The sequence below is a fragment of the Pseudophryne corroboree genome, chromosome 1, assembly GCF_028390025.1.
Source record: "Pseudophryne corroboree isolate aPseCor3 chromosome 1, aPseCor3.hap2, whole genome shotgun sequence".
NCBI lineage: Eukaryota > Metazoa > Chordata > Amphibia > Anura > Myobatrachidae > Pseudophryne > Pseudophryne corroboree.
The window spans coordinates 757,192,982-757,207,607 of NC_086444.1; the positions used below are offsets into that span (position 1 = coordinate 757,192,982).

The window sequence follows — 14,626 nt, forward strand, 5'->3', positions numbered from 1 at the left end:
TGTGCTGTTTGGGGAGGGTTTTTTGGAAGGGCCATCCTGCGTTACACTGCAGTGCCACTCCTAAATGGGCACGGTGTTTGTGTCGGCCACTAGGGTCGCTTAGCTTAGTCATCCAGCGACCTAGGTGCAAATTTTAGGACTAAAAATAATATTGTGAGGTGTGAGGTATTCAGAATAGACTGAAAATGAGTGGAAATTATGGTTTTTGAGGTTAATAATACTTTGGGATCAAAATGACCCCCAAATTCTATGATTTAAGCTGTTTTTTAGTGTTTTTTAAAAAAAACACCCGAATCCAAAACACACCCGAATCCGACAAAAAAAATTCGGTGAGGTTTTGCCAAAACGCGGTCGAACCCAAAACACGGCCGCGGAACCGAACCCAAAACCAAAACACAAAACCCGAAAAATTTCAAGTGCACATCTCTAGTACATACCGGCCCTCATTCCGAGTTGATCGGTCGCAAGGCGAATTTAGCAGAGTTACACACGCTAAGCCGCCGCCTACTGGGAGTGAATCTTAGCTTCTTAAAATTGCGACCGATGTATTCGCAATATTGCGATTACTAACTACTTAGCAGTTTCTGAGTAGCTCCAGACTTACTCTGCCTGTGCGATCATTTCAGTGCTTGTCGTTCCTGGTTGACGTCACAAACACACCCAGCGTTCGCCCAGGCACTCCCACCGTTTCTCCGGCCACTCCTGCGTTTTTTCCGGAAACGGTAGCGTTTTCAGCCACACGCCCCTGAAACGCCGTGTTTCCGCCCAGTAACACCCATTTCCTGTCAATCACATTACGATCGCCGGAGCGAAGAAAAAGCCGTGAGTAAAAATACTTTCTTCATAGTAAAGTTACTTGGCGCAGTCGCAGTGCGAACTTTGCGCATGCGTACTAAGCGGATTTTCACTGCGATGCGATGAAAAAGAACGAGTGAACAACTCGGAATGAGGGCCACCATGCTTTATAGCAGAGAGCAGATTAGCGGTGACAAATAATAAATGTATTGGAGTTTTAGTATCACTAGGACAAATACAGTTGTGGCAAACGATAAAAGGGCGAATATTTACAATAACATGGCTGTATTTTCTATAGTATTTTATATAGTGATGAAGGAAAGTTTATATGAGACTACGTAGCAAGCCGCCTGACATGGTAACTGTGCACACCCACAGAGGTGGTGCTACTGCTGGTAGAGAATCTCAAGAACGGTTGGAAGAATGGATGAAAGAAATCTTGAACGTGTGTACACACTACACTTTTGGGTGGTCATTCCGAGTTGTTCGCTCGTTGCCGATTTTCGCTATGCTGCGATTTGTTGCTAAATGCGCATGTGCATGGTACGCAGTGCGCATGCGCTTAGTTATTTAAATAAAAACTTAGTAGATTTGCTGTGGATCCTGCAGCGCTTTTCAGTCGCACTGCTGTTCGGTGAGTGATTGACAGGAAAGGGGCGTTTCTGGGTGGTAACTGTGCGTTTTCCGGGAGTGTGCTAAAAAACGCAGGCGTGTCAGGGAAAAACGCGGGAGTGTCTGGAGAAACGTGGGAGTGGCTGGCCGAACGCAGTGCGTGTTTGTGACGTCAAACCAGGAACTAAACGGACTGAGGTGATCGCAATCTAGGAGTAGGTCTGGAGCTACTCAGAAACTGCAAAGAATTATTTATTAGCAGTTCTGCTAATCTTTCGTTCGCTAATCTGCTAAGCTAAAATACACTCGCAGAGGGTGGCGGCCTAGCGTGTGCAATGCTGCTAAAAGCAGCTAGCGAGCGAACAACTCGGAATGAGGGCCTTGGTCTGATGTGGCTGGTCGAACCAGATGAATATTTAACAGCACAGGGGGGGATAATTCATGTGTGATTGGAGTAGCTATAGCTGCTGCTTCCTTGGAAGTAGTAGCAATAGCTCTGTATGGTAATGCAGCAGGAAGCATCTATTAATGCAGTATGGTAATGCAGCAGGAGGCGTCTATTACAAGTAGATGCAGTAGTGATCCGACCTGTATCCTGGGATGCAGCATCAGGTCACTGACTCACCTTTGGGTGGCTTGTGGCACCAATGGGGAAGCACAAGCCGCCCATTGTAGAGGTCAGGAAATGTCTGTCCAATGATGGGGAGGCCCCCTCGCTGCCCCCAAACTGCTTCAGACTGTCAATCACTAACAGTCTGATGCCATCCCTGAGTCCTGTGTCACAGGACTCATTCGTGCACATGCAGAACAGGTCCCCGAACATTGATACTTTGTGCATCAGGCCGCCGTAACAACCGGACCTGAATTAGGTCCAAGATGCAATCCTTCAATTTGGCTAGTTTTCCTCTGACAAAATATGACTGAAGGTGTATGTATACACACTCTTGCAATATCAAAAGAACAGGATTAAATCGAAAGAATGGCCTGACGATTGTATAGGTGTGTACCCAGCTTTAGCTACATAACCAATAACTTAAATCTATCACAAAAACATGTGTTAAACAGTGGAACATACAGTACGTGTCATTTCCACTTCCAATCATGAGCTCAAAACATTTAAAGTGCTTAAAATGGGAGGAAGTCAATGGACCGCCTGTCGGGATCCCGGCGGTCAGGATACCGACGCCGGAATCTCGACACCAGCTGAAATACCGGTGGTCGGAGTCCTGACTGCCGGCTGGTTACCCCTCTTGGGTGGTGTTCCATGCCACCACCTGGAGGGGAATAGAAACCTGTGGCGACCGAAGGACACCACCGGGCTCGAAGCGTGGCGAGCGCAGTGACCCCGCTAGGGGACACACTGCGCTCGCTGCCGGGATCCTGGCTGTCGGGCTCCCGGCGTCGGGCTCCTGATCGCCAGGATCTCGTACTGATCCGCTTAACATACCATAATACAGGTGTGTCCTCTCGTATATCTTTGCTGCAGTCACACCAAACAGCCCCTCTTGGCATGCAAGACTGCTAGCGTTGGGCATCTTATTTGCACCTTTTTCTGCCAAAAATGCATCTTGCAACTGCAACAATGCGGTGTGACTAGGATGTACCAAGTAATGTAACAAATGGATGTAGCTATATATGTAGTCGGTCACAATACCGACGCCGTATCCTGCCACCTCACAATCTTGACAGTTGGCATGCTGACTGTCAGGGACTATTCCCACTCTCAGGTGTCCACGACACCCATAGAGTGGAAATAGAACCTGTGACGAGCCCGCAAAATGCTTCGTTGTGCTCGCCCCCCTGCTTAGCATCTAAACGCCAGGATCCCGGTGTCGTTATGGTGACCGGCGGTCTCCCAACTGCCGGTCACACATACCCAACACTTAACAAACTACAAATCCATAATATTAAAAAATAATGTTCCACAATCCTCACCCATAGGTTTAGTAGTCTCTGAAAAGCAATTATATGGTGATTCACTTAATAACTTAACCTATAGCTGAGGTCCTTAAAACTATGTGATATTTTTTTCAATAAAGTAAGTTAAAATAATTTTGCAAGTTTGTTGGTGCTGATCCTTCCCCTACTGTGAACTTGGGTGAGTCTGCTTCATGTCTAGTCGTGTGTAATACCGCATGGCCAGGGCATTGACGCATCACGTTAGCTTATCACAAATAATTGTCATTACACAGTGCACATTAAAAAATGATCACATTGTGAAATCTACAGAATAAACTCACACAAGAAACAGAAATAAGGGAAGTCTGGGAGAGGGTCACAGCATGATACAACAGCAATAAACACCACAAGGGAATTGCCGGGGGCCTAAGGGCTGCATAAATCCCAGAAGTTTAAAGGATTTTTGTTGGTGTGAAATCAATTTTAGCTGCTTTCTTAACGCTTCTGTATAACCAGTTGAGACTCAAAATTTAAGACTACAGTAGATAACATTTAGAATTTAGAATTAGCTTAAGAACATGATGGACAAACATCATGAGCAGTATGCATTGTGTTAGTTTGTTTGGGATAGTAAATACAGAGCTACATGCATATCTCACAAATGTGCTGGTTACTCATTTATCCAAAGATTTCAAGATCTTAATCTGGCACTCGTGTTCAATCAATTATCAATAACATTTTTAGTATCCTAAACCTGAATTTAAATAAAGCGTAATAAAATGTTATATTACCCCTCCCAACCCGTTGCAAATTTGTGGCGTTTCCCCTGATTTGTGTCCTGGGCAGGTTGCTTCTTCTTTGGAGACAGGTTGGATTAATCAAGGACTTACTTATCGAATGTGAACTAACGACCGTATTCAGCATGGATCGCAAAATTGAGAATACGCAATCGAACGTCTGCGTATGCACAGCGTTTGTATTGCAAGTGCGCACCTGTGGTTTACGATTATTTCTGCGAATGCATTGTGCTTCAATGCAATTGCATTTTGATTGACAGGAAGCCAGTGTTTAGGGGAGGAAACATGACGTTTTGTGGGTGTGTTTGTAAAAATGCAGGCGTGGCAAGGCGTTAATCGGGTGGGTCCCTGACATTAGCGATGACCACTGCCAGCATCTTGCATATGCAGAATTGTGGATGACCTTGCCTGGCGCAAATGGAAAAACTCTTCTATGTTCCGGTATTTGCATATGGGGGGTCATTACGAGTTGTTCGCTCGCAAGCAGTTTTAGCAGCCGTGCAAACGCTATGCCGCCTCCCACTGGGAGTGTATGTTAGCTTAGCAGAAGTGTGAACGAAAATGTTTGTAATGTGAAATATTGTCTGTGGTTGAGCGGAGTGCATTTAGCTCTTGCCTGCAAATATGTCAACAGAGTCGTATTGATAATTTTATATAAATTCCCTGCTGTTCTCTTCCATCTTTGATGTGCAACCTGCTGTTTCACTAGGGATGAATGAGGGGTGCAAGACGCATATGGCTGTCACCTTCTGAAGGGTGACACCAAAATGCCGGCACCTCCCCAGTGACAGGGAGCCGGGTGCTGCACTGTAACATTATGTGCTACGCTCGAGTCCTGTCTCAGAGTCGGCAGTGCAACCACACAAGTCTCCTGGGTCAGCTCAGCATCACCGGGAATGCTATGCACGCCCCTTACAGTTATGAAATGAGGTCAGGCCATGAGGCCATGCCTCCTTCCCGTAAAGCTATGTTCCTTTTTCATCGGCATTGGATGTCTGAGTCCCAGTGACACCCATGCATGCAACCAATGATTTTTATTTTTTGTCCTTCCTGTAGACTAGTTGAGGTATCAAAGAAAGCTGTCATTTCCTGCAGGTTGCATTGCGGCAAAGCTTCTGCACTGAAAATATTTTCATTTGCCTCATGAGTAGGTCATGACTTCCAAAATAACAACGGTTAGAATGCTGAAGTTTCATGTTCAACCACCGTAAACGCTTTATACTGTATATACAGTGACAAACATTTAAAGCTTTCAAAATACTTCTAACTAACATGCTGACAAGAAAATATTTTTTTTTTTTTACAGAGAGCGCTGACTTGCCTCTTCTAATTTAGTCTGTCAGACAGGTGCTATTTATATCCCACGTACACACTGGGGAAGAAGCCTTCTCCCCTATGATTCATTTTGTAAGGACCCAGAGCAATTTGCAAATGTAAGATTTCATGGTAATAACTACCAAGAGGGATTTTGACCTTTAAGAGTCATAATAATAATCCCCCAACACAACATGTATTATGTCAGATTTTAAAGAGGTAAAAAGGAATTCATCTACTGTAAAACAGAGTCAGATTTAAAAATATTACATATTAAAATGTATTTTTAACATTTAAATTTTTTATTGTATTTATTCAGCATTGCACGCATCCGCAATGCGATCGTATTATGCCATTCTAACACCCAATGCGTATGCGCAGCCCGCTCAATGCCATCACATTGCATTGGTGCAAACACCACTGCCTGATTGAAACAATAACCACAAAGTGTCCAATAGTCCGATTTGCTGCTGCTGACCTGAGGGATACTCAGACCTCAACAAACTAATAAAGAAAGTGAATATATGTCACAGCGCACTGGAATTAAACAAAAGAAAAACTTTATTGATTGACTGGCAGAGGCGTTCACAGGGCGGTCGGGGAAGGTGACGCAGCATTGCAGGGGCGGTGCGGCGAAAATGGGGGTGGGAGTGGGCCATTTTTGGGTGGACCCATGATATCACACACGGTTGCTGCGACAGAAAACATGGCCAACCTGCGCCGCCTTCGCCTTCACAGCCAGGGGACTTCCCTTATTAAGCAATGCGATTGCAAATGAAATGCAATCGCATCCCTGGGGCCATTTGAATGCTGGACTGCCTTGCCCTGTGCTTGCCAGCCCCCAGCATGCAATCGCAAGCAGTTGCAGTTTTGCTATTTCAGCAAAACTGCAACTGATGCTGAATAAGGTCCTTAGAGCCTGATCGCATACTGACGATTTTATAAGGAGTGAGCACGTGCAGTGCCGGATCTCCGCATGTGTGGGTCTGGCAATGTGTTTGCATCGCATTGATTCGAACAGCTCTGTCTGATTGACAGACAGAGGCGTTCTCAAGGCGGTCGGGGGCGGTGTTGTGGGGGCGTGGTGTCAGGAACGCAGGTGGGTCTGGGCCATTTTCAACATGGGCCTTATTCAGCATAACTCGCATCTGAGATGCAATCACATTGCCCCGCTTTATAGCCTAATGTGCACGCCCGGGGCCTGCACTGCGCGTGCACAGACAGGGTAATGCGGTCACATCTCAGTAATGCGAATGCCTCTGCCTGATTGATAGTCACAGGCATTCTCGGGGCGGCAGTTTTGCTAATTTAGCAAAACTGTAACTAAAGCTGAATCGGGTCCTTAGTAAATTGAATATATGTTTCAATATTTAAGCTTCCAGGCAGTGAAAGGTATTTTAGGTTTCTGTGGTTACGGTCGTACAACACGCACAAAATGATCAAAGTATTTAAGCACTATCTGTTACTGTCTGTTTCAGAGCTGAAAATTGAACTGTAACAGATAATGAATACTCAGCGAAGCATAATTAATCTAGCCACAAACAAGCAGCACCTGATGACTATAAAGACCCTGACTTTGTGATGGTGGGATTTCCTTATGATGCAAAATCATGGTAATCATGGTAGAAGTGAGTGCCTGCTGTCCCCTGCATCCTTACATAAACAACGAGAACACAAAGAACACCATATATTGCTAAATTGTATGAATACCTACAGTATATATCATATATATCCTTCTTCATGATGCCATCTATCCAATCAAGATGAGCAGATGCACGGGTGAAAACACTGGGTTTTTTATCCACAACACAGCCGACAGCTCCAAAACTGGTAATTCCATGAACTTCCCAAATTGAGCTGTTAGTGGTTGATGGGCAGAGCAGTGGTCCGCCTGAATCCCCCTGTTTACAATAAAAAAGATGGGACATACAGTATTACATGAATATTACAGTTACAGGGGTGTACATGATGTAACCTTACTAACGTGATACAAATGTCACAAGTACTTCTATGCAACCAATCAGATTTGAGCTATCATTAACTTGCATTAACTTACACTAAATTAAGGGGTCTATTTACTAAGTCTTGGATGGCGATAAAGTCGCTGGAGATGAAGTACCAACCAATCAGCTCCTAACAGCCATTTTTCAAATACAGCCTGTGGCATAACAATTAGGAGCCGATTGGCTGGTACTTTGGGGGTCATTCCGAGTTGATCGCTCGCTAGCAGTTTTTAGCAGCCGTGCAAACTCTAAGCCGCCGCCCTCTGGGAGTGGATTTTAGCTTAGCAGAAGTGCGAATGAAAGGATCGCAGAGCAGCTACTAAAAAAAAAATTGTGCAGTTTCAGAGTAGCTCCAGACCTACTCAGTGCTTGCGATCACTTCAGACTGTTCAGTTCCGGATTTGACGTCACAAACATGCCCAGCGTTCGGCAAGCCACGCCTGCATTTTTCCTGGCACGCCTGCGTTTTTTCGAACACTCCCTGAAAACGGTCAGTTGACACCCAGAAACGCCCCTTTCCTGTCAATCACTCTGCGACTGGCATTGCGAATGAAAAGCGTCGCTAGACCTTGTGTAAAAATACATTGGTCGTTGTGAAAGTACATCACACGTGCGCACTGTGCCGCATACGCATGCGCAGAAGTGCCGCTTTTTCACTTAATCGCTGCGCTGCGAACATTTTTCACTAGCGATCAACTCAGAATGACCCCCCTTATCTCCATCAACTTTATCTCCATCCAAGGCTTAGTAAATAGACCCCTAAGTGTGATGTTTTAATTGCAATAAAAGCACATTAGGTTTGATGTAATACTGTAAATCTGTAATACTGTAAGTATGATTTTTACTAACATATATACAGGTTGAGTATCCCTTATCCAAAATGCTTGGGACCAGAGGTATTTTGGATATGGGATTTTTCCGTATTTGGGAATAATTCCATACCATAATGAGATATCATGGCGATGGGACCTAAGTCTAACACAGAATGCATTTATGGTTCATATACACCTTATACACACAGCCTGAATGTCATTTTAGCCAATTTTTTTTATAACTTTGTGCATTAAACAAAGTGTGTGTACATTCACACAATTCATTTATGTTTCTTATACACCTTATACACACAGCCTGAAGGTCATTTAATACAATATTTTTAATAACTTTGTGTATTAAACAAGGTTTGTGTACATTGAGCCATCAAAAAACAAAAGTTTCACTATCTCTCTCTCACTCAAAAAAGTCCGTATTTCGGAATATTCCGTATTTCGGATATTTGGATATGGGATACTCAACCTGTACTAATAAATAGTTGCATACAAAAACATATATTAATTATATAAGCTAGAAAAAATAAATCTTGGCCCTTGCTCACTTTCATTAATAGGTTATAGTTGTATACCACAGAAAACAAGTAAAATGTACGAAGGCATAACACATACTGTACATTATGTTATCTCTGTGTAGAGGAGAGACGAAGCAGAGAGTAGCAGATAATACTCAACAAGGCATCATTTAAGACACATTTTATTAAACATAAGTACTTTAGATATGCATGGAACCTATTCTTAATTCATGTGATAATATAAAGTAATATATAAGTGCTACTCAGTGGGATGTACAGTAACTGAGCCATATTGCAATAAAACACATAGGGACTTATTCCGATTTGTATGTAAACCCGATGGATTATGTACAAATACAATGGCGTGGATCCTCAGACAGAACACTCAGATCTCGCAAATGCATGCAGGAGGTGTCTATCTCCTACAGACGCTTCCTGATACATTTACATTTTAATTACACAGAATTGCACAGCTGCAATTCCTTACAAACATGAATTAGACCCATTGTAGTTGATGTTTTTCTTTGGTATAAACATAACCATATAGTCAACCTAAAACAAATAATGACACAGATAAGTGATGTAATGAACAGAAAACCTACAGTCTATTTATAACTGAACTAGTAGTTTTGGACCCATCCTACAATGTGTCTTGGTCCATCCCAGTTCTATTCCTGTTTTCTCATTCATACCACTCCTGCCCTCTGTCTTCACCTCCTCCTCCACTGACACTGTCCTAAGTTATGGACTTACCCTTCCTTCCTTTTCTGTCATGTCTTGCCGGTGGCGGAAGCTCTTGCAGGAATGGGGCTTCCGGCTGCCATTGTGCATTTCAGAGACATGATGGACTATTAGGGTTACCACAGGCCCGCTGGTGCAGCCCAAGTTGTATGAAAGGATAGAAGGTGTTCAGGTCCCTACTTACAGGTTGTGGCTAAATTGTACTCCTACCCAGGTCAGTTCTCTATAACTACTACCTATGCCATGTGTTAATGCTGACAACACAAATTTAGAGGCTACTTGCGCCACACACATTTGATGTCAGCTCAACCATAAAGAACTTTCCAAAACCACTTGTAGACTATCTCAGAAGATAACACAGTTGTATGAGTCCACTAGGTCATGATTTCTACAAAATCAAACTTAATTTGCCAGATCAAGTCAATATTTTTCCTCTTACTAAGATTTTTACCACTAAAAATAGACAACCAACCAATCCCGCAGTTAGCAGCAGCTGAATAGTTATTAGCAGATGAATACTACACATTCTACACATATCAAACCATATCCAAGCATGTTTAGATACTACAAAAAATGACAGCATCTGTAGTAAGATAAATCTACATCAACACACCATACAAAAAAACAGTAGCATAAAGCAGTTGCAGCAAACTAAAAAACAATAAAACAAGGTGGTCCGAATGGTGGATTTTGCACAATACTGCCCAGTTACATATCTGCTGGTTGTATACTAGCCCCTTTCCTGTGGCAATTGACTCCCCTACATTTAAATACTCCACAAAAGCCAAAGTTGAAGCCTCCCAGATCAATCATCTTGAGTGTCCATTGCCACTTTCTGCACAGCTGCAATTTAAATACAGTATGACCTTTTTAATAGACCTATGCTTGTCCATTGCTTTAGGACTGTCCCTTATACAACCCTGCAGTCCTTTGGCTGTCAGGAAACCCGTAGTCGGATCAAAGTGGCCATGCAATTTGGAAAATAATGTAATGTCAGCTAAACCTGAGACTATGACAGCCTTGGAACACCCCCTTGAGAGATCTGCCCAAACACAGGCCAACATATACTGTTGGTCCATCTTTACCTCCTGCCTGCACGATGAGCACATCCACCAAATCCAACTCAGGCTGCTTTGAGGGCCCATAACATAGCTGGAGCAATGTTCCTTTGAGCAAGACCATCTGTGCTGGCCTGATAATCCTCTAGACATGAGGACAGGATTATGCCATTTGAGCAGTTTCTGATGCAAGTGCCCTGAATCTCACCCAGTCCCTGAATGACAGTGTATCTAATATCCAATTCTCAGTGCTTGCCACAAAACCAGATGTTGGTTTCCACACAACTGAAGCAATTGTTTTTAACCTGCACAGTGCCGAGATTGTAGTACCAAAAAAAAACCACATCCCTATCCCAAAACCTATGGTAGCAGCAATAAATAAGCCACCACTATTGGAAACTACTCTAGCAGAAACCGTTCCGATTTAATGTCAAGGTGGCATACTCCAGGCCTAACCAAAAGCCCCAGATACAGTGGAGCCAGTGGGTTCTGTAAAAGCAAGGGACTCATCATCAGAGAGGGAGGCCAAGTAAGTCTACTCCTTATTAATTGACTGTAGTAAGTATTACCACATCAGTAGATCTTTATTACTTTCACAGCCAAGCAAAATGAGATGACTTTCTAACCACTACAGTATACCTTGAAAAATGTCATGCAAAATATGCACCCCACTGAGATAATCCTACATTAAAAATTCCACAGCTCTAGCTTTATGACTTTGTTCACTGGAAGGTGACAAAATCCCAGTACCATATTGGTCTCAACTCCCAGATAAGACAGCCACGTGGTAGGCCCCATTATCTTAATATGGGTGACTGTGGCACCAAGGGTGCTGTAAAGTACCTGCATAGAGGACCTTGCTGCAAACATCTGACTCACCCAGGCCCAAGAAATTATCTAAGTAATGATCCAAACCATTGTGCACCATACCTGCCTGCATACACTAGTGTAAAAAGAAGCTAAAGCGTTTAAAGAATGTGCAAGACACAGCACACCCCATGGGCAAGCAAATATGCTTGAAACAGGCCCATCCCTAAAGAAACCCATTAAACAGAATGATCTGGGTTGTAAAGGCAGGTGGTATAAGGTTGACTCAACATCAACCTTGGCCAACAGGGCGCTCAAAACAAGAGTATGAACCAGATGCAGAGTGGTCTCTAATGACTGATATACTACGTGGCAATGGAGCTCATTGATAGCCCCCCTTCCTTATGTGTAAGACAAATGCTGGCTCAGCAGGTAATTTCCCAACCCCCTCTTTGACCCACACCCATGGGAGCTATAGATCCTAAGTTAAGGAGGATTGGAGATCAGCAAACAGAAACCCTCTGCAAAACCTGCAAACAAAAATGTAGCTTTCCAACTGAGCACTGAGGATGAGCACTGAGTCCTAGGTCAGGGAAACAGGGGAGTACTGGCCAGGCAAGAGATGAGGGTAAGAAGTTTGTGCAGGGAAGCAAACTGGGAGAAACGTTGGGCAGCCTGGTGGCAAAATAAGCACCAATAGGAGCCACAGGAAAAATGGGCTGGGGAACCAGATGTGGAGGGGTGGCAGATGGGCAAAGTATTAGTGACTAAGTGAAGGGCAGAAACATGGCAGTAAGAAATGCACAGAGGCCAAGGCCTGGCAGATAACTTGAGGAGGGTCAGTCACTAAGCCCACAGGCAACAGCGAAGGAGCATCAGCAGCACAACAGGACTGGAGGGGAAGAAGAGAGTATGATGTGGCAATGCCATGCACACCAGGAGGGGAGGGGGAGTGTGCAATAATATAGGGGTGCAACCTGCTCATAGCATGCAGTCGCATGCTGCATGACAGGCTATGATGTAAAACAGGGGAGGTCACCAGATGTTCAGAAGATGTGCATAGAGAGATGGAGGAGGGAGAGAGTCACAGCAGAGAAAATATGCGTGTAAATATAAAGGAGAAGAGAGAAAAACAAGGAGACAGCAGGAGGAAACACCAAAGCAGAACAGAAAATCAGGAGAAAGAAGAAAAAATGGAGAGTATAGGAAGAAATTGCAGTAAAGACACAGGAAGAAAAGCAGGCTCCTTATAAAAGGACAGAATTCATCACACTTCTCTCTAGTACTGAAACCTCTCCCACACAGTTGCAGGGATAGTAATGGAATTAAGTTGCTTCAGCATCATAAGGCATTGAGGGGGTCATTCTGACCCGCTCGCACACAGCGGTTTGTCGCTGCGTTGCGAAAGGGTCTGGAATGTGCAGGCGTGGCGGCCGCACTGCGCGTACACGATGTTGCCTGGCGACAGGGGTCGCCGGGTTACGTCGCGTCCTGCGAAGAAAGCGGTCGCAGAGCCGACCACAAGAAGATTGCCAGAAAGAAGGCGTTCCTGGGCGGATCCAGACCGTTGGCTGCCATTTTCGGGGAGTGGTAAGGAAAACGCAGGCGTGTCCAGGAGAACGGAGGGTGGATGTCTGACGTCAAAGCCGGCTCCAGCAACGCAGAGATCGTCGCACAGGGTAAGTATGTCCAGGGCTAGTCATGTTTTGCTTGAAATTTTTTTAGCTTAGCAGGACTGCACAAGCGATCGCAGCCCTGCTAAGCTAAAATACACTCCCCAATAGGCGTGGACTAGTTGATCGCAGCAGCAGCACAAAGTTGCTGGCTGCGACCAACTCGGAATGACCACCTGAGATCCTTCCTTCTGCAATGACAAAATGCTGACTTTAAACCATACCACTGCAATGCCTTTCAGAACTACCATAAAATATTCTGTCTTTCAGGTATTCTAAAAATATTTTCATCAGTGCAACAGAGAGGGTTGGGATAGCATAATGCTTAACTTCAGTTAAAGATAGAGGTTTATTAAACTGCATTATACTGTCTAGTCTTATATTTAATGACTAGGTACCAGCCAAAATAACAGGAACAAAATAACATTAAGATCATGATGGACTCTTGTCGTACCCGTCCCAAAGTAATGGGTGCGACGCAAAAAATCCCGCTTGAGTGCTCAAATGGGTTACTTTTAGCTAATTTCTGCTGGCCAGCTCAGGGGGCTGCGAGTGGTAATGTCAGCGCTGGCAGAGCAGTGGTAAGCTTTTTATTATATAGGATTGCATGATGTATTGGGAAATGTATATTTTGATACATAACATGACTGGCAATCCTGTGTCAGGTGACATTGTAAATAAGTGAAGTGCTTTAAATTTATTGTAACCAATACCTGAATATGTATTTTGAAAGTGAAATTTAAACAAAGTACAGATTAGGGAAGGTTGAAGCAAAATAAGTAAGCTTCACACGGAGAAGTTACAACCGGAGCAAGTTGGATATAGGAACATTGGAATGTACGTAACACATACAGTATTGTTGGCTCTGGAACATTTGTGTCTTAATAATCTTATTAGTTACAGACTGTCCCTAGCCCAGCTACTTACATCAAAGCTACTTACAATAAAGAAACCAAATAAAATAAGTATCCATACCCAAGTAAAACAATAAAATCTGAAATATCGAAAAAGGAACAAGATATATAATAAGTAGTGATCCAGATGAGAAACAGAATTTACAGTAACAGAGCAATATTTATTGTCCCAATGTATTCTGAAGGCACTTAGTATCAACATGTTTCCTCCAATCAAATTATTTATAGTATGCATAAACCTTTCAGAAATATATGCTTTTTCCTCAGTGACACAGATTGAAAAATATGTAGGTCAATGTCATTGCTACAAAATGGGCTTCATAATCTCACTTTTAATAGTAGCTGTAAATCAAGCAAAAACAATTCCTGTACTAACTCATATCATGCCTTATGACTTTTCGAATACAGCATCAATAAATGCTTTTATTATATTTTTCTTTGATGTATAATTCACCTACAGTAATCACAGTGTTTGTAGCCATTTTGTGGACTGAAATTATAGCCCATCAATTCACTAGAAAGGAACTAGTTACATTAAAAAGTTCCACATGATGGCACTACTTCCTTGTGTAGGATGAATATTGTTTCAGACCAGGGCCGTCTTTTCATATGGGCTCAAGGGGCAGTTACTCAAGGGCCCCAGGAGTATAAGGGCCCTAGGCTGATAGCTG

The 14,626-nt window shown here is 43.5% G+C and overlaps 1 protein-coding gene across 1 annotated transcript in view; it reads right to left on the minus strand.

Moving 5' to 3' along the window:
• LOC135049439 (ovochymase-2-like) overlaps positions 1-14,626 on the minus strand; it is a 207,572-nt gene that overhangs the window by 85,626 nt on the left and 107,320 nt on the right. Inside the window, exon 18 of the mRNA XM_063955640.1 lies at positions 7,132-7,318. Coding sequence (XP_063811710.1) covers positions 7,132-7,318 — 187 coding nt within the window. The remainder of the gene's footprint in view (positions 1-7,131; positions 7,319-14,626) is intronic.